General features: G+C 39.0%; 1 protein-coding gene across 6 annotated transcripts in view; it reads left to right on the top strand.

The window, feature by feature from the left end:
- The window catches only part of FAM227B (family with sequence similarity 227 member B), a 305,085-nt gene that overhangs the window by 84,343 nt on the left and 202,326 nt on the right, over positions 1-18,416 (top strand). For all 6 annotated transcript variants that reach the window (XM_054531451.1, XM_054531453.1, XM_054531449.1 and 3 more), the window contains one exon: positions 10,084-10,210. In XM_054531451.1, coding sequence (XP_054387426.1) covers positions 10,084-10,210 — 127 coding nt within the window. The remainder of the gene's footprint in view (positions 1-10,083; positions 10,211-18,416) is intronic.

Genomic DNA, 18,416 nt, shown 5'->3' with positions numbered 1-18,416 from the left:
ACTGGCCATCGGAGAAATGCAAATCAAAACCACAATGAGATACCATCTCACACCAGTTAGAATGGTGATCATTAAAAAGTCAGGAACAACAGGTGCTGGAGAAGATGTGGAGAAATAGGAACACTTTTACACTGTTGGTGGGACTGTAAACTAGTTCAACCATTGTGGAAGTCAGTGTGGCAATTCCTCAGGGATCTAGAACTAGAAATACCATTTGACCCAGCCATCCCATTACTGGGTATATACCCAAAGGATTATAAATCATGCTGCTATAAAGACACATGCACATGTATGTTTATAGCGGCACTATTCACAATAGCAAAGACTGGGAACCAACCCAAATGTCCAACAACGATAGACTGGATTAAGAAAATGTAACACATATACACCACGGAATACTATGCAGCCATAAAAAAGGATGAGTTCATGTCCTTTGTAGGGACATGGATGAAACTGGAAACCATCATTCTCAGCAAACTATCGCAAGGACAAAAACCAAACACCGCATGTTCTCACTCATAGGTAGGATTGAACAATGAGAACACATGGACACAGGAAGGGGAACATCACACACTGAGGACTGTTGTGGGGGGAGGGATAGCATTAGGAGATATACCTAATGCTAAATGATGAGTTAATGGGTGCGGCACACCAACATGACACATGTATACATATGTAACAAACCTGCACGTTGTGCACATGTACCGTAAAACTTAAAGTATAATAATAATAAAATTAAAAAAAAAAAAAAGAATAGCTACTCCTGCTCCCTTCTGGTGGGATCATATGATAGGCCACAAAATAAGTCTCAATAAATTTAAGAAAATCAAAATTATATGAAGTACTCTTTCAGACCACAGTAGAATAAAATTAGAAATTAGTCCAAAAGGAACCCTCAAAATGATACCGATACATGGAAGTTAAATAATCTGCTCCTTAATGATCTTTGGGTTAACAATGAAATTAAGATGAAAATTTTAAAATTCTTTGAACTGAACAATAATACTGACATGACCTATCTAAACCTCTGGGACACAGCAAAAGCCATGCTAAGAGGAAAGTTCATAGTATTAAATGTCTATATCAAAAAGCCTAAAAAAGCACAAATAGACAATCTAAGGGCACATCTCAAGGAACCAGAGAAACAAGAACAAACCAATCGCAAACCCAGCTGAAGAAAATCAACAACAAAAATCAGAGAAGAACTAAATGAAATTGAAACAAAAAACTATAAAAGACAAAACAAAAAGTTGATTCTTTGAAAAGATTAACAAATTTGACAGACCATTAGCAAGATTAAGCAAGAAAATAGAAGATCCAAGTAAGCTCAATTACAAACATAATGGGAGACATTACAACTGATACCACAGAAATACAAAAGATCGTTTAAGGCTACTATGAACACCTTTATGCACACAAATTACAAAATCTAGAGGAGATGGATAAATTCCAGGAAATATACAACTCTCCCAGATTATATCAGGAAGAAATAGAAACTCTGAATGGAGCAATAACAAGTAGTGAGATTGAAACAGTAATAAAAAAAAATTTGAGGATGAGATGGATTCACAGCTGAATTCTATCAGACATTTAAAGAAGAATTGGTACCAATTTTACTGAAACTATTCCAAAAGATGGTGAAAGAGGGACTCCTCCCTAATTCATTCTATGAAGCCAGCATCACCCTAATACCAAAACCAGGAAAGAACATAACAAAAAAAGAAAACTACAGACCAATATTCTTGATGAACATAGATGCAGAAATCCTCAACGAAATACTAGCTAACAGATTCCAACAGCATATCAAAAATATAATACACCACGATCAAGTATGTTTCATAACAGGGATGCAGAGATGGTTTAACATACCATCAATATGTCAATAAATGTGATACATCACAAAAACAAAACTAAAAAGCATATGATTATCTCAATAGATGCAGAAAAATTATTTGACAAAATCCAGCATCACTTTATGGTTAAAACCCTCAGCAAAATTGGCATAGAGGAGACATACCTCAGGGTAATAAAGCCATCTATGACAAATACACAGCCAACATTATACTGAATGGGGAGAAGTTGAAAGCATTGCCCCCTGAGAACTGGAACAAGACAAGGATGCCCACTTTCACCACTTCTATTTAACATACTGGCAGTCCTAGCCAGAGCAATCAAACAAGAGAATGAAATAAAGGGCATCCAAATGAGTAAAAAGGAAGTCATACTGTCACTGTTTTCTGTTGATATGATTGTATACCTAGAAAACCCTAAAGACTCATCAAAAAAGCTCCTATATCTGACAAATTAATTCACTAAAGTTTCAGGATATGAAATCAGTGTACACAAATAAATAGCACTGCTATACACCAACAACAACCAAGCTGAGAATCAAATGAAGAACTCAGTCCCTTTTACAACAGCTGCAAATATAAATAAATAAAACAAATAAATAAATAACTTGGGAATATACCTAACCAAGGAGGTGAAAGACCTCTGCAAGGAAAACTATAAAACACTGCTGAAACAAATCACAGATGAGACAAATAAAAACACATCCCATGCTCACAGATGGGTATAATCAATATTGTGAAAATGATCATACTGCCAAAAACAACCTACAAATTCAATGCAATTCCCATAAAAATAACATCATCTTTCTGCACAGAACTAGAAAAAATTCTAAAATTCATATGGAAACAAAAAGCCCACAAAGCCAAAGTAAGACTAAACAAAAAGAACAAATTTAGAGGCATCACATTACCCAACTTCAAACTATACTAGAAGGCTGTGTTACCAAAACACCATGGTACTAGTATAAAAATAGGCAAGTAGACAAATCAAAGAGCATAGAAAACACTGAAATAAAGCGAAATACTTACAGCCAACTGATCTTTGACAAAGCAAACAAAAACATAAAGTGGGGAAAGGAGACCCTATTTAACAAATGGTTCTGGGATAATTGGCAAACCACATGTAGAAGAATAAAGCTGGATACTTGTCTCTTATACAAAAGTCAACTCAAGATGGCTCAAAGACTTAAATCTAAGACCTGAAACCATAAAAATTCTAGAAGATAACATTGGAAAAACTCTTCTAGACATTGGTTTAGGCAGAGTTCATGACCAAAAAACCAAAAGCAAACTTAACAAAAACAGAAACAAATAGGTGGGACTTAATTAAACTAAAAAGCTTCTGCACAACAAAAGGAATAATCTGCAAAGTAAACAGCATCCTGAGTGGGTGCAAATGTTTGCAAACTACGAATCTGACAAAGGACTAATATCCAGAATCTACAAGAAACTCAAATGAATCAGCAAGAAAAAAACAAATAATTCCATTAAAAAGTGGACAAAGGACATGAATAGACAATTCTCAAAAGAAGATATACAAATGGCCAACAAACATATGAAAAAATGCACTACATCGCTGATTATTAGGGAAATACAAATCAAAACCACAATATGATACCATTTTACTCCTGCAAGAATTACCATAAGTAAAAAATCCAAAAATAATATACGTTGGCATGGGTGTGGTGAAAAGGGAACACTTTTACACTGCTGGTGGTAACGTAAACAAATAAAACAACTATGGAAAACAGTATGGGGATTATTCAAAGAACTAAAAGTAGAACTACCGTTTGATCCAGCAATCCCACTACTGGGTATCTACCCAGAGGAAAAGAAGACATTATATGAAAAAGTCACTTGCACACGCATGTTTATAGCAGCACAATTTGCAATTGCAAAAATATGAAACCAGCCTAAATGCCTATCAACCAACAAGTGGATAAAGAAAGTGGTATATATATATATATATATAAAGAAATGTTTGTAAAAAGAAATGTTTATGAAAGAAATTTTCATGTGCGTCCATGTGAAGAGACCACCAAACAGGCTTTGTGTGAGCAACATGGCTGTTTATTTCACCTGGGTGCAGGCGGGCTGAGTCCGAAAAGAGAGTCAGCGATGGGAGATAAGGGTGGGGCCGTTTTATAGGATTTGGGTAGGTAAAGGAAAATTACAGTCAAAGGGGGTTTGTTCTCTGGCGGGCAGGAGTGGGGGTCACAAGGTGCACAGTGGGGGTGCTTTTTGAGCCAGGATGAGCCAGGAAAAGGACTTTCACAAAGTAATGTCATCACTTAAGGCAAGGACCGGCCATTTACACTTCTTTTGTGGTGGAATGTCGTCAGTTAAGGTGGGGCAGGGCATATTCACTTTTTTTGTGATTCTTCAGTTACTTCAGGCCATCTGGGCATATACATGCAAGTCACAGGGGATGCGATGGCTTGGCTTGGGCTCAGAGGCCTGACATTCCTGCCTTCTTATATTAATAAGAAAAATAAAATAGTGTTGAAGTGTTGGGGCGGCAAAAATTTTTGGGGGGTGGTACGGAGAGAGAATGGGCGATGTTTCTCAGGGCTGCTTCAAGCGGGATTAGGGGCGGCGTGGGAACCTAGAGTGGGAGAGATTAAGCTGAAGGGTGGTCTTGTGGTAAGGGGTGATATTGTGGGGATGTTAGAAGAAACATTTGTCGTATAGAATGATTGGTGATGGCCTGGATACGGTTTTGGATGAATTGAGAAACTGAATGGAAGAAGAGAAGGAGAAAAACAGGTATAAAAGGTCTAAGAATTGGGACGACTCAGGATATCTGATTAGAGAGTGCCTAAGGAGATTCAGCATAGTCCTGCCAGCAAAGATTATTTATTTACTTCAAGAGTTAAGAGTGGCAGTTTGGGGATAGCACCAGGAGATATCAGCTGTGATGGCTTGGAAAAACTGTGTAAACTGGCAGTGTAAACAAGAGCAGGGCATGTATGAGTAGTTGAGAACGGTGAATAAGAGTATGACTAGACAAAAGATAGTAGGGATGACAAGTTTTTTGGGGGCACAGTCTAAGTTGGTCTGGTGTCTGGAATGAGACTGGGGCCTAATAAAAAGGAGCGTCTATACAGGAGCTTAAATGGGCTGTACCCTGTAGCATTCCAAGGACAGGCCTGAATTCTGAGAAGGGAAAGTGGTAAAAGTATTGTCCAGTCCTTTTTAAGTTGGTGGCTGAGCTTGGTGAGGTGTGTTTTTAAAAGATCTTTAGTCCATTCTACTTTTCTTGAAGACGGAGGACCATAAGGGATATAAAGGTTTCATTGAATACTAAGAGCCTGAAAAACTGCTTGGCTGATTTGACTAATAAAGGCTCGTCTGTTATCAGACTGTATTGAGGTGGGAAGGCTAAACTGAAGAATTATGTCTGACAGAAGGGAAGAAATGACTGCGGTGGCCTTCTCAGACCCTGTAGGAAAGGCCTCTACCTATCCAGTGAAAGTATCTACCTAGACTAAGAGATATTTTAGTTATCTGACTCAGGGCATGTTGAGTAAAGCTAATTTGCTGGTCCTGGGTGGGGCAAATCCTCGAGCTTGATGTGTAGGGAAGGGAAGGGGCCTGAATAATCCCTGAGGAGTAGTAGAATAGCAGTTGGAACACTGAGAAGTTATTTCCTTGAGGATAGATTTCCACAATGGAAAGGAAATGAGAGGTTCTGAGAGGTGGGCTAGTGGCTTGTACTATAGCATAACCTGCCTTTGCTGGTGTGTGGTGATTAGGCCTGGTGGAACCGCCATCAATAAATCAAGCGTGATCAGGGTGAGGAACAGGAAAGAAGGAAATTTGGGGAAATGGGGTGAATGTCAGTTGGATCAGAGAGATACAGTCATGGGGGTGAGGTGTGGTATCAGGAATAATATGGGAAGCCGGACTGAAGTCTGGGCCAGGAACGACGGTAATTGTAGGAGACTCAACAAAGAGTTAGTATAGCTGAAGGAGCCGGGAAGCAGAAAGTATATGCGTCAGGTATGAGGAAGAAAATAGATTTTGGAAGTTATGAGAACTGTAGAGAGTGAGTTGAGCATAGTTTGTGATTTTGAGGGCCTCTAAAAGTATTAAAGCAGCGGCAGCCGCTGCACACAGACATGAGGGCTAGGCTAAAACAGTAAGGTCAAGTTGTTTGGACAGAAAGGCTACAGGGTGTGGTCCTGGCTCTTATGTAAGAATTCTGACCGTGCTAACCATGCCTAGGAAGGAAAGGAGTTGTTGTTTTGTAGAAGGTGCTGGGGTTTGAGAGATCGGTCGGACACAATTGGCAGGGAGAGCACGTGTGTTTTTATGATAATTATGCCGAGATAAGTAACAGATGAGGAAGAAATTTGGGCTTGATTGAAGTAATGGGGGCTGTCTGTGAAGCTTTGCGGCAGTACAGCCTAGGTAATTTGCTGAGCTTGATGGGTGTCAGGGTCATTCGAAGTGAAACCAAAGAGAGGCTGGGATTAAGGGTGCAAAGGAATAGTAAAGAAAGTGTGTTTGAGATCTAGAACAGAATAATGGGTTGTAGAGGCAGGTATTGAGGATAAGAGAGTATATGGGTTTGACACCACAGGGTGGATAGGCAAAACAATTTGGTTGATAAGGCGCAGATCCTGAATTAACTTGTAAGGCTTGTCTGGTTTTAGGACAGGTAAAACGGGGGAATTGTAAGGAGAGTTTATAGGCTTTAAAAGGCCATGCTGTAGCAGGCAAGTGATAACAGGCTTTAATCTTTTTAAAGCGTGCTGCAGGATGGGATATTGGCGTTGAGTGGGTTAAGGGTGATTAGGTTTTAATGAGATGGTAAGGGGTGCATGATCGGTCGCCAAGGAGGGAGTAGAGGTATCTTATACTTGTGGGTTAAGGTGGGAGGATATAAGAGGAGGACGCAAAGGAGACTTTGGATTGGGAAGAAGGGCGGCAATGAGATATAGCTGTAGTCCAGGAATAGTCATGGAAGCAGATAATTTAGTTAAAGTATCTCAGCCTAATAAGGGAACTGGGCAGGTGGGGATAACTAAAAAGGAGTGTTTAAAAGAGTATTGTCTAAGTTGGCACCAGAGTTGGGGAGTTTCAAGAGGTTTAGAAGCCTGGCTGTCAATACCTACAACAGTTATAGAGGCAAGGGAAATAGGCCCTTGAAAAGAAGGTAATGTGGAGTGGGTAGCCTCCGTATTGATTAAGAAGGGGACGGGCTTAACTTCCACTGTGAGAGTTACCCGAAACTCAGCGTCCATGATGGTCTAGGGGGCTTCTGAGGCGATCGGGTAGTGTCAATCTTCAGCCGCTAAGCCAAGAAGATCTGGGAAGGAGTCAGTCAGAGAGCCTTGGGCCAGAGTTCCAGGGGCTCCCGGAGTGGCTGCCAGGTGAGTTGAACAGTCCAATTTTCAGTGGGGTCCCATACAGATGGGACGCAGCTTAGGAGGAATCCCAGGCTGCGGGCATTCCTTGGCCCAGTGGCCAGATTTCCGGCACGTGTAGCAAGCTCCTGTGGGAGGAGGTTCTGGAGGAACGCCTGGCCGCTGCGGTTCAGGCGTTTGGAAGTTCTTGTGTGCTGGAGATGTGGCTGGGGTTTGTCTCACAGGGCAGGCAAGGAATTGCAACTTTTTTCTATTATTGTACACCTTGAAGGCGAGGTTAATTAGATCCTGTTGTGGGGTTTGAGGGCCGGAATTTAATTTTTGGAGTTTTATTTAATGTCAGGAGCAGATTGTGCAATAAAATGTATTTTGAAAATAAGACGGCCTTTTGACCTTTTAGGGTCTAGGGCTGTAAAGTATCTCAGGGTTGCTGCCAAACAAGTCATGAACTGGGCTGGATTTTTATATTTGATGAAAAAGAGCCTAAACGCTATCTGATTTGGGATAAAGAAAAAGGAGCATTAGCCTTGACTATGCCTTTAGCTCCAGCCACTTTTTTAAGAGTAAATTGCTGGGCAGGAGAGGGAAGGCTAGTCACGGAACGAAACTGTAAGCCGGACCAGGTGTGAGGAGGGGAGGTGATAAAAAGATTATAGGGTGGAGGAGCAGAGGCTGAGGAAGAATTGGGACCTAGCTCGGCCTGGCAAGGAGCAGCCTGGGGAGGAAGGGAGAGTTCAGATGGGTCTGTAGAAAAGGAAGATTAGAAAGACTCAGCGACGCTTGGGGTTGGGACTCAGGGGACAGGTGGGAGGGAAAGAAGGAAGATTTGAGACGAGTTGCACTGGGCACAGAGACTAGGAAGGGACTGATGTGTAAAAGAATGCCTGGACGTCGGGCATCTCAGACCATTTGCCTATTTTACGACAAGAATTATTTAGATCTTGCAGGATGGAAAAATTCAAAGTGCCATTTTCTGGCTATTTGGAACTACTGTCGAGTTTGTATTGAGATCAAGCAGCATTGCAGAAGAAAATAAGGCATTTAGGTTTGAGGTCATGTGTGAGTTGAAGAGGTTTTAAGTTTTTGAGAACACAGGCCAAGGGAGTAGAAGAAGGAATGGAGGGTGGAAGGTTCCCATAGTGAGGGAAGCAAGCCTAGAGAAAAAAGAGAGTAGAGAAACGGAGGGAAGGGGTTTGGGGGTTCTTACCTTCCAGAAAAGTGGGAAAAGGGGTTGGGGCACAAAGATAAGAGGTCGGGGCATGGAAATAAGGGATGGGGCACAGAAATAAGGGGTCAGGGCATGGAAATAAGGGGTTGGGGCACAGAGATATGAGGTTGAGGCATGGAAATAAGGGATTGGGGTGCAGAGATACGAAGTTGGGGTACTTGCCCCTCCTCTAGAAAAGTGGGACTTGCCGCTAAGAGTGAAGGAGAAGGGGTTGAGGGGTACTTGCCCCTCCCCCAGAAAAGCAGAGAAGGAGTAGAGACAAGGAGAGAAGGGGTTGGGGTACTTGCCCCTTCCCCAGAAAAGCAGGACTTGCCGCTAAGGGTGAAGGACCAAGGCAGGCGTCCCTGCGTGGTCTGACACCTTTGAAACGTGGGTGAATAATCAGAGAGGCGTCCCTGCAATGATTAAACACCAAGGGAAGGCTGCCTTCCCAGTCCGTGACCGGTGCCGGAGTTTTGGGTCCACGGATAAAACGTGTCTCCTTTGTCTCTACCAGAAAATGAAAGGAATTGAAATTAAGAGAAGGGAGAGATTGAAGAGTGGAAAGAAGAAGGTGGTTGAGGGACAGTGAGAGAGGTTGGAGAAGAGAGTAAGAAGAGGCCGCTTACCTGATTTAAAATTGGTGAGATGTTCCTTGGGCTGGCCGGTCTGAGGACCTGAGGTCATAGGTGGATCTTTCTCACGGAGCAAAGAACAGGAGGACAGGGAATTGATCTCCCAAGGGAGGTCCCCCGATCCAAGTCACGGCACCAAATTTCATGCGCGTCCGTGTGAAGAGACCACCAAACAGGCTTTGTGTGAGCAACATTGCTGTTTATTTCACCTGGGTGCAGGCTGGCTGAGTCTGAAAAGAGAGTCAGCGATGGGAGATAAGGGTGGGGCCGTTTTATAGGATTTGGGTAAGTAAAGGAAAATTACAGTCAAAGGGGGTTTGTTCTCTGGCAGGCAGGAGTAGGGGTCGCAAGGTGCTCAGTGGGGGTGCTTTTGAGCCAGGATGAGCCAGGAAAAGGACTTTCACAAGGTAATGTCATCACTTAAGGCAAGGACCAGCCATTTACACTTCTGTGTTGGAATGTCATCAGTTAAGGTGGGGCAGGGCATATTCACTTTTTTTGTGATTCTTCAGTTACTTCAGGCCATCTGGGTGTATACGTGCAAGTCACGGGATGCGATGGCTTGGCTTGGGCTCAGAGGCCTGACAGAAATGATTATAAAAAGAAATAATCTTTTCACAAAACCTCCTTAACATGTAATTTACCTATATAAGAAACCTGCACATGTACCCTTGAATATAAAATAAAAGTTAAAAATATTAAATAAATGTAAAACTGGTTTTAAAAACTAAAATTTAAAATCATAAGGAAACCAAAGAAATTTAATTTCCAGGTGGTTGCGGGGAGTGGAGAGGGTGGCATTGCTCCTTACTGAAACATATTCCAGTTCAAATTTAGCTTTCAGGCATAGTGATGTACATTAATTTATATAAATGTGATTTTAGAATTTAAAAAATGGCAAATTTTTATTTGGTTAATAAATTGCAAGGCAAATTTAAAAAATAATAACTTCTTTGGCAGCTGTCATATATTAAAATTTAAAAATATAAAATTAATCTAATATGATTTTATTTTGGTAGATATATCCTGATTGTTTGGCACAAGCCATATATGCAACATTCCATGAAGCATTTCCAGAATCCAGTTACCTCTTTAATGATGAATTTAAAGAAGACCTAGGGAATAACATTTTCCTTTGGTGTTCAGGTATGAATATATCATTTAAATATTGATCATTGTTTTGGTTTCTAAAATTTTGGGGTTGCAGTATTTTATTTATTCCATCCAAAAATATTGGTAGTTCTTTTTCTTACAAAGCATGCCATAGCAGTACCCATGTGTTAAAATAAATGTTATTTTCTTCTGAAAATTTCATTATACCATAATTAATTACTTATTAAATTTAGAGCCAAATATCTTATAATCAATGGAATTATCATGGAAAACTGAAATGTCACAGAAATAAAGTCATACCATGTATGTACTATATTTGGACCATACATGTTTTAAACAGCTTTTAGAATACTACTTACATTTAATTAGCAAATAATATTATTTAGGATAAAATCTAGAAATAATTTAATTTCTCAGAGAACATTAATCAAGGAAAACCTGTTTGTGAGTCACTGTGTGTGTATAGGTGAAAATGGTAGGATTGAAAAGCTAAAGGAAAGCAAAACTCTATCCTAGAACATTTATCAAGAGATTTAAGTACTAGGGTTTAAAACTAAGGTATAGAAATATAATTTCATGTTCCTAGAATGACCTCCCAGCATTTTTTTATAAGATTATTATTATTAACCACCAGAAGCTATTAACTGTTTTCACATAGTTCTTGTAAATATTTCAATCTAAATGTTATCTGATTTTTAAAACTGCATAATGTCAGTTTTTACTAACCAAATCACTTTTATAAGAAAATGTTTTATACTTTATGGAGGGAGCCTTTGAGAGGTAAAGACTTGAAAACAACCCTGAAAAACCACCTATGAATACACACGGGTAAGAATCTCCTCCTAGTTATATAAAAAATCAAATTAGTTCAAACATAAGAAACAAAAACGAAACGACCACAGCATTCAAACAAAGATACTATAAGAAAACATGATGAAGGGCAGAAGAATTTTCTACAGACCTATTATGAACTGAATTGTATCTTCCCCAAAATTCATATGTTGAAGTAAATTCATCTCTACTACACCTCACAATGTGACTGTATTTGGAGATGTGATCTTTAAAGAAGTAATTAAGGTTAAATGGCATTACATGGGTGGGCTCTAATCCAATATGATTGGTGTCCTTATAAGAGGTGGGAGAGATAAATGATATGAGCAACACGGTGGATTAGGTTATACCAGCTTTTATCTCTCTCACACACACACGAAATAATTAGACAGCTACCCATGAACAAAAATAGTCCTAGAAGGGCTTAAGAGTCAAATTTAAAACCTACAGCAACATAGTACAGCAAAAACCAATAATTGCACAGAAAGGATTTCTGGGGAGATTGGCATATGTGAGACATCTGGATACAGCTAGGAACAAAGAAAGATGGGGAATATCAGAATCAGTCATGAGGCAGGTACCACTGTGGTCTCCAGTGGCCTGCTCTGCAAAGGATCCTAGCAGCCTTTTCTACTAAGGACTTCAACAGTTCCTGAGGCAGCCACACACTCCCTGTAGCTTTCACATCAGATGTCCCCTTAGTGTTCATCCTTTCTGTCGTCAGGACACAGAGGACACTGCTGGCTCTTGCCACTGAGATGGTTAACCAACAGCCATTGCTGTTTTGACCTCCTGGAGAGAGAGAGAGACACTGCTGTGCTCCAGCCTCAATAGGAAGCCACTGTTGTGCTACCCAGGGCCAGGACCTACTCACATCCAAAACCATGCATGCCACAGACTCCAGAGCTACAGACACTCTTTGCATACCCACATTCTAGGCCTCAGCTTTGTTGCAGGAGCATGCATGTCCATGTTTCATATTCCAAAGTCATTTTCACAACAAGCTAGCCTGCACCTGGGACCATGGAACCACTTTTACTCCACACATGTCTGCACTTTAAATTCTAGCTCTACAGCCACTCCATAAACACCTCCTATGGACACCAGAGCCACTGCTGCAGCATCTGCATGTGCATCTGCATTGTGGACTCTAGAGCAACAGTGAATTTGCACATGCCCATGTTCTGGACCCCAGATCCTAGGGCAAACACCTGCACCCATGACACTGGACCCACTGCATCACCACCTCAGATTCCTGAGCTCTGCCTGAATTTACTCTCCATACCTCATTTTCTTGTTTCTCCAAAAGTTCCCACGTCCCACAAACCATTATTAATGCTGCTGCAGAGGGACCTGCACCACAGGCACCAATGTCCCTACTGCCCCAGACCCTGGAGCCACTGACTCTTCATGTGTACTCAGACTCCAAATCCTGGCACCATGGCCACTTTGTGGGCACTGGACATCAGACACTGATGCCACCACTGCTACCACCACGAGGATGCCCACAAACTGAACCTGGCATTTTTAGGGATATCTGTGGGCATGAATTCCACTATGGGAGAAAAAGAGATTAGTAAGATCCCAGCAGCCTTTGTAGCTGAAGACCCTAACAACCCTCACAGCCATTGCAGACACCACTAGCCTTGGCGACTGAGGATGCTGCAATTTTCAGTGATGCTGACCTCATCTGACAGAGCTGCATGGGGAATGTAAGCTGTTGCATGCTCACCAAGCCGGAAACACTACACCTATCCTAGCCAATGCCTTCACACCCACCCATAGTTGAAGCTCTTTCCCCACCAAAACCAGCCTGTAAATTCTGGAAGAGGTGACTGCACCATCAAATGTGCAGACATGAATGCAAGGCAAAAAAGAAGCAAGGAGAACAAAGAAACATGATACTGCCAACAGAATGCAATAATTTTCTAGTAACTGACCCAAAATAAATGGATACTCAATAATTTCCTGATAAAGGATTCAAAATAATTAAGGAAACTAAGTTAACTAAAAAGAGAACACAGATAGACAACTAAACAATAGAAAAAGATACTTGAACACATTGAGATCAATGAAGAAATAGGAATTTAAAAAACCAGAACTCTGGAGCTTAAGAATACAGTGAATGAAATGAAAAATGCAATAGACAGTGTCAACAGCAGACTTGATCAAGCAGAAGAAAGAATCTGTGAACTGTAAGACAGGTCAATTGAAAGTATCCAGTCAGGAGCAAAAGGAAAAAAGAATGAAGAAAGTCTACAGAGTTTATAGGAAACCATTAAAAGAGTTAAATTTTACATTGCAGCCTTTTCAGGTGAAGAGAGAGAAAGGGCAGGACCTGAAGCCTTGACCCACTGGAGCATTTGCACCCCCTGGTACCCAAAGTGAAGTAGCACCTCACCCCTTGGGGACCCAAAGTCTCAGCCTACCAGAGCATCCTGCTTCTCCAGTGCCAAAGCTGAGGCAATGCTTCACCTTCCAGGGACCCTAAGCTTAGGTCCCCCAGAGCAGTTGTGCCTTCTGGGGCCAAACTGATGAAGTGCTCCATGTTCCAGGGAATCAGAAGCTTGGCTGAGCTGTCCTTGTCATCTTCATGTTGAGTAGGCTGAGGAAAAGGAGGAAAAAGAGGGATTGGTCTTGGCGGTGGTAGAGGCAGATGAAAATCCATATGTAAGTGAACCCAAGTACTTCAATTTATATTCTTCAAGTGTCAACCGCATAATCAGACTCTCTCCTGGCTTGCAAAGTTTTTGTTGAAAAATCCACTGAAAGCCACCACATTCCCTTGTATGTGAGGAACTTTCTTTACCTTATTGCTTTAAAAATTTTCCGTCCGTGATTCTTTTTTTAACATTACAGTCTTATTAACTAGTACCTTCATGTTGTACATTAGATCTTTAGACTAGTTCATCCTACATATCTGCTCCTTCATAACCTCTAACCTTTATCTTCCCATTCATGCTGTACCCCACCCACCTTGCCTGGTCCCAGTAACCAATGTTTTATTCTTTATTTCTGTATCTTTGATTTTTCTTATTTTCCAAATATCAGTGAGATCATGAAATATTTTTATTTATGCGTCTGACTTATTTCACTGGATTATTCCTTCCAGGTTCTACGTTGTAGGGCAAATGGCAGTATCTCCTTTTTTAAAATGCTGAATAATATTCTGTTTTACATATACACCAAAATATTTTTATCCATTCATCAATCAATAAGCACTTAGGCTGTTTCTATACCTTGGCTATTGTGAGGAGTGCTGCAATGAACATGGGAATGCAGATACCCTTATGATGTGGTGATTTCATTTCCTTTGGGTAATATACCCAAAAGTGAGATTGCTGGGTCACATGGTAGTCATATTTTAAATTTCTTTAGGAAATCTCATACTGTTTTCCTCAATAGCTGCACCAGTCTACATTCTTACCAGTAGTGTACAAGGGTTCCCATTTATGCACACCCTTACCAATTTTTTTTATCCCTTGACTTTTTAATAGCCATTCTATGTGAGGTGATATTCATAGTGGTTTTAATTTGCATTTTCCTAAAAATTAATGATTTTGAGCACCTTTTCATATACCTGTATGTCTTTTCATATATTTGTATGTCTTCTTTGAAGGAATGTCTATTCAAGTCATTGGCTTATTTATTAATTGGGTTGTTTTCTACTTTGAGTTGTATGAATTCTTTATAAATTATAGATATTACAATTAATAGGTAGTAGTAGTTATATTATCTGTCATTATATTTTCCTAATTCATAGGTTGCCATTTCATTTTGTTGATTATTTTCTTTGATGTGCAGAAGACGTTTAGTTTGATGTCATCCCATTTGTTTATTTTTGCTATTGTAGCCCAAGCTATTGGTATGATATCCAAATATTCATCACATATGTCAGTGTCAAGAAGCTATTGCCCTATGTTCTCATTTAGAAGTTTTATGGTTTTATGTCTTACATTTAGGTAGCCTATCCAATTTTTTGTGGAGTTTCTGAGTGGCATAAAATAAGGGTCCATTTCATTCTTTTGCATGTGGAAATTCAGTTTTCCCAGCACCATTTATTGAAAAAACTATCTTTTCCTCATTGTGTTCTTTTGGTGCCCTTGTCAAAACTTAATTCACCACATATGTTTGTCATTTATTTCTGGGCCCTATATTCTATACCTGATCTCTATGTCGGTGTTCATGCCAATACCATAGTTTTTTAAAATTATTGTTTCTATAGCTTTTTAATATAATTTTAAATCAAGAGGTTTAATGCCTACAACTTTTTTTTCCTCATAATTGCTTTGCCCTCTCAGGATCTTTTCTGGTTCTATACAAATTTTAGAATTGTTTATTCTGTTTCTGTGAAGAATGTCATTAAGATTTTGTTAGATATTGTGTTGACATTGTATATAGGTTTGGGTAGTATGGACATATTAACCATATTGATTCTTCTGATACATAGCATGGGATATCTTTATTGTTGTCTTCTTCAATGTCTTTCTTCAGTGTTTTACAGTGTTCAGTCTGCAGACTTTTTACTTCTTTAGTTAAATTTATTCTTAAATAGTTATTTTTGACACTCTTATTAAATGGAATTTTTGAATATCTTTTTTGGATAGTTTGTTGTTAATATATAGAAATGTAATTGATTCCACAATGGTTGAACTAGTTTACAGTCCCACCAACAGTGTAAAAGTGTTCCTATTTCTCCACATCCTCCCCAGCACCTGTTGTTTCCTGACTTTTTAATGATCGCCATTCTAACTGGTGTGAGATGGTATCTCATTGTGGTTTTGATTTGCATTTCTCTGATGGCCAGTGATGGTGAGCATTTTGTCATTTGTTTTTTGGCTGCATAAATGTCTTCTTTTGAGAAGTGTCTGTTCATGTCTTTCACCCACTTTTTGATGGGGTTGTTTGTTTTCTTCTTGTAAATTTGTTTGAGTTCATTGTAGATTCTGGATATTAGCCCTTTGTCAGATGAGTAGGTTGTGAAAATTTTCTCCCATTTTGTAGGTTGCCTGTTCACTCTGATGGTAGTTTCTTTTGCTGTGCAGAAGCTCTTGAGTTTAATTAGATCACATTTGTCAATTTTGGCTTTTGTTGCCATTGCTTTTGGTGTTTTAGACATGAAGTCCTTGCCCATGCCTATGTCCTGAATGGTAATGCCTATGTTTTCTTCTAGGGTTTTTACATTGTGGAAGTCAGTGTGGCGATTCCTCAGGGATCTAGAACTAGAAATACCATTTGACCCAGCCATCCCATTACTGGGTATATACCCAAAGGACTATAAATCATGCTGCTATAAAGACACATGCACACGTATGTTTACTGCGGCACTATTCACAATAGCAAAGACTTGGAACCAACCCAAATGTCCAACAATGATAGACTGGATTAAGAAAATATGGCACATATACACCATGGAATACTATGCAGCCATAAAAAATGATGAGTTCATGTCCTTTGTAGGGACATGGATGAAATTGGAAATCATCATTCTCAGTAAACTATCGCAAGGACAAAAAACCAAACACCGCATGTTCTCACTCATAGATGGGAATTGAACAATGAGAACACATGGACACAGGAAGGGGAACATCACATTCTGGGGACTGTTGTGGGGTGGGGGCAGGGGGGAGGGATAGCATTAGGAGATATACCTAATGCTAAATGGCAAGTTAATGGGTGCAGCACACCAGCATGGCACATGTATACATATGTAACTAACCTGCACATTGTGCACATGTACCCTAAAACTTAAAGTATAATAATAATAATAATAAAAAATAATAATAATAAAATAAAAATTTAAAAAAAGAAAATAAGTGGAAAGAAAATAAATGTAATTGATTCTTGTATATTGACTTAGTATCCTGTAACTTTGCAGAAATCACTTATCAGTTCTAACTTTTTTGTCAATGCTTTAGGATTTTCTACAGATACTATTATGTCATCTGTAAATACAGATAATTTTATGTATTTCCTTTCCCATTTTCATGTTTTTTCTTTCTTTTTTTTTTTTTTTTTTTTTTTTTTTTTGTCTGATTGCCCTTGCTAGTACTTTCCAGCACTGTGTTAAAGAGAAATGCTAAGAGAGAGTATCCTTGTCTTGTACTGGATCTTAGTGGAAAAGTGTTCTGGTTTTTCCAGTTGATTATAATGTTAGCCATGGGTTTTGCGTAAATGGCCTTCATTATGTTTAGGAACTTTATTTCTACGTCTAAACTGTTGAGAGTTTTTATCAAAAGAATGTTGAAACTTATCAAATGCTTTTTTTTGCATCAATTAATATGATCATGAGGCTATCATAACTGATTCTGTTGGTATGATGTGTCACATTGATTGAATTGCATTTATTAAACCAGCCTTGCATGCTAGGGATAAAGCCTATTTAGTGATGATGTATAATCTTTTTCGTGTGCTTTTAAATTTGATTTGCTAATATCTTATTAAGGATTTTTACATCATTGTTCATCAGAGAAATTGACCTGTAGTGTTCTTGTGATATCTCTGTCTGGTTTGAGTACCAAGGTGATGCTGATCTCACTAAGTGTGTTTGAGAGTATTCTCTCTAGTTTTATTTCTAGAGTTTAAAGAGTATTCATATTAATTCTTCTTTACATGTTTGGTAGAATTCACCCATAAAGCCATCTGGTGTTGCACTCTTCATTGTTGGGAGGTTTTTAATTACCTCTTCAATGTCTTTATTTGTTGTTAGTATGTTCCAGCTTCCTATTTCTTCCTGATTAATATTAATACGTTGCATTTTTCTAGGTATTTGTCCATTCCATTTAGGTTTTTTCAATTTGCTGGCATATAATTATTCATAATAGTCTCATAATTCTTTTTATTTCAGAGGTATCTCTTGTAATGTCTCCACTTTGCTTTTTATTGTATTTATTTGAATATTCTCCCTTTTTTTAGTCTAGCTAAAGGTTTGTCCATTTTATTTCCTCAAAAAATGAACTCTTAGTTTCATTGATTTTTAAAAGATTTTTCTATTTTCTATTTGCTTTGTTTCTGTTCTGTTTTTTGTTATTTCCTTCCTTCTGCTACCTTTGATTTTAATTTGCTCTTGTTATTCTAGTTCCTTAAGGCATAATGTTAGGTTATTTATTTGGGATTTTTTTTCATATAGGCATTCATTGCTATACATTTCCAGCTCAGAACTCCATTTGCTGCATCCCACAGGTTTTAGTATGTCATGTTTCCATTTTCCTTTGTTCCAAGGTTTTCTTTAACTTCTCTTTTGATTTCTTCTTTGACCTATTGGCCAGGATTACATTGATTTCCAGATATTTTTTAATCTTCCCACATTCCTCATTATTAACTTGTAGTTTCTGGCCATTGTGGTTGAAAACAATACTAGATATGATTTCAAACTTCTTGAATTTGTTAAAAATTTTTTTGTGGCCTA

Source organism: Pongo abelii, chromosome 16 (assembly GCF_028885655.2).
Source record: "Pongo abelii isolate AG06213 chromosome 16, NHGRI_mPonAbe1-v2.0_pri, whole genome shotgun sequence".
In the NCBI taxonomy this organism is placed as follows: domain Eukaryota; kingdom Metazoa; phylum Chordata; class Mammalia; order Primates; family Hominidae; genus Pongo; species Pongo abelii.
This window is presented reverse-complemented; position numbering and strand designations above follow the sequence as displayed.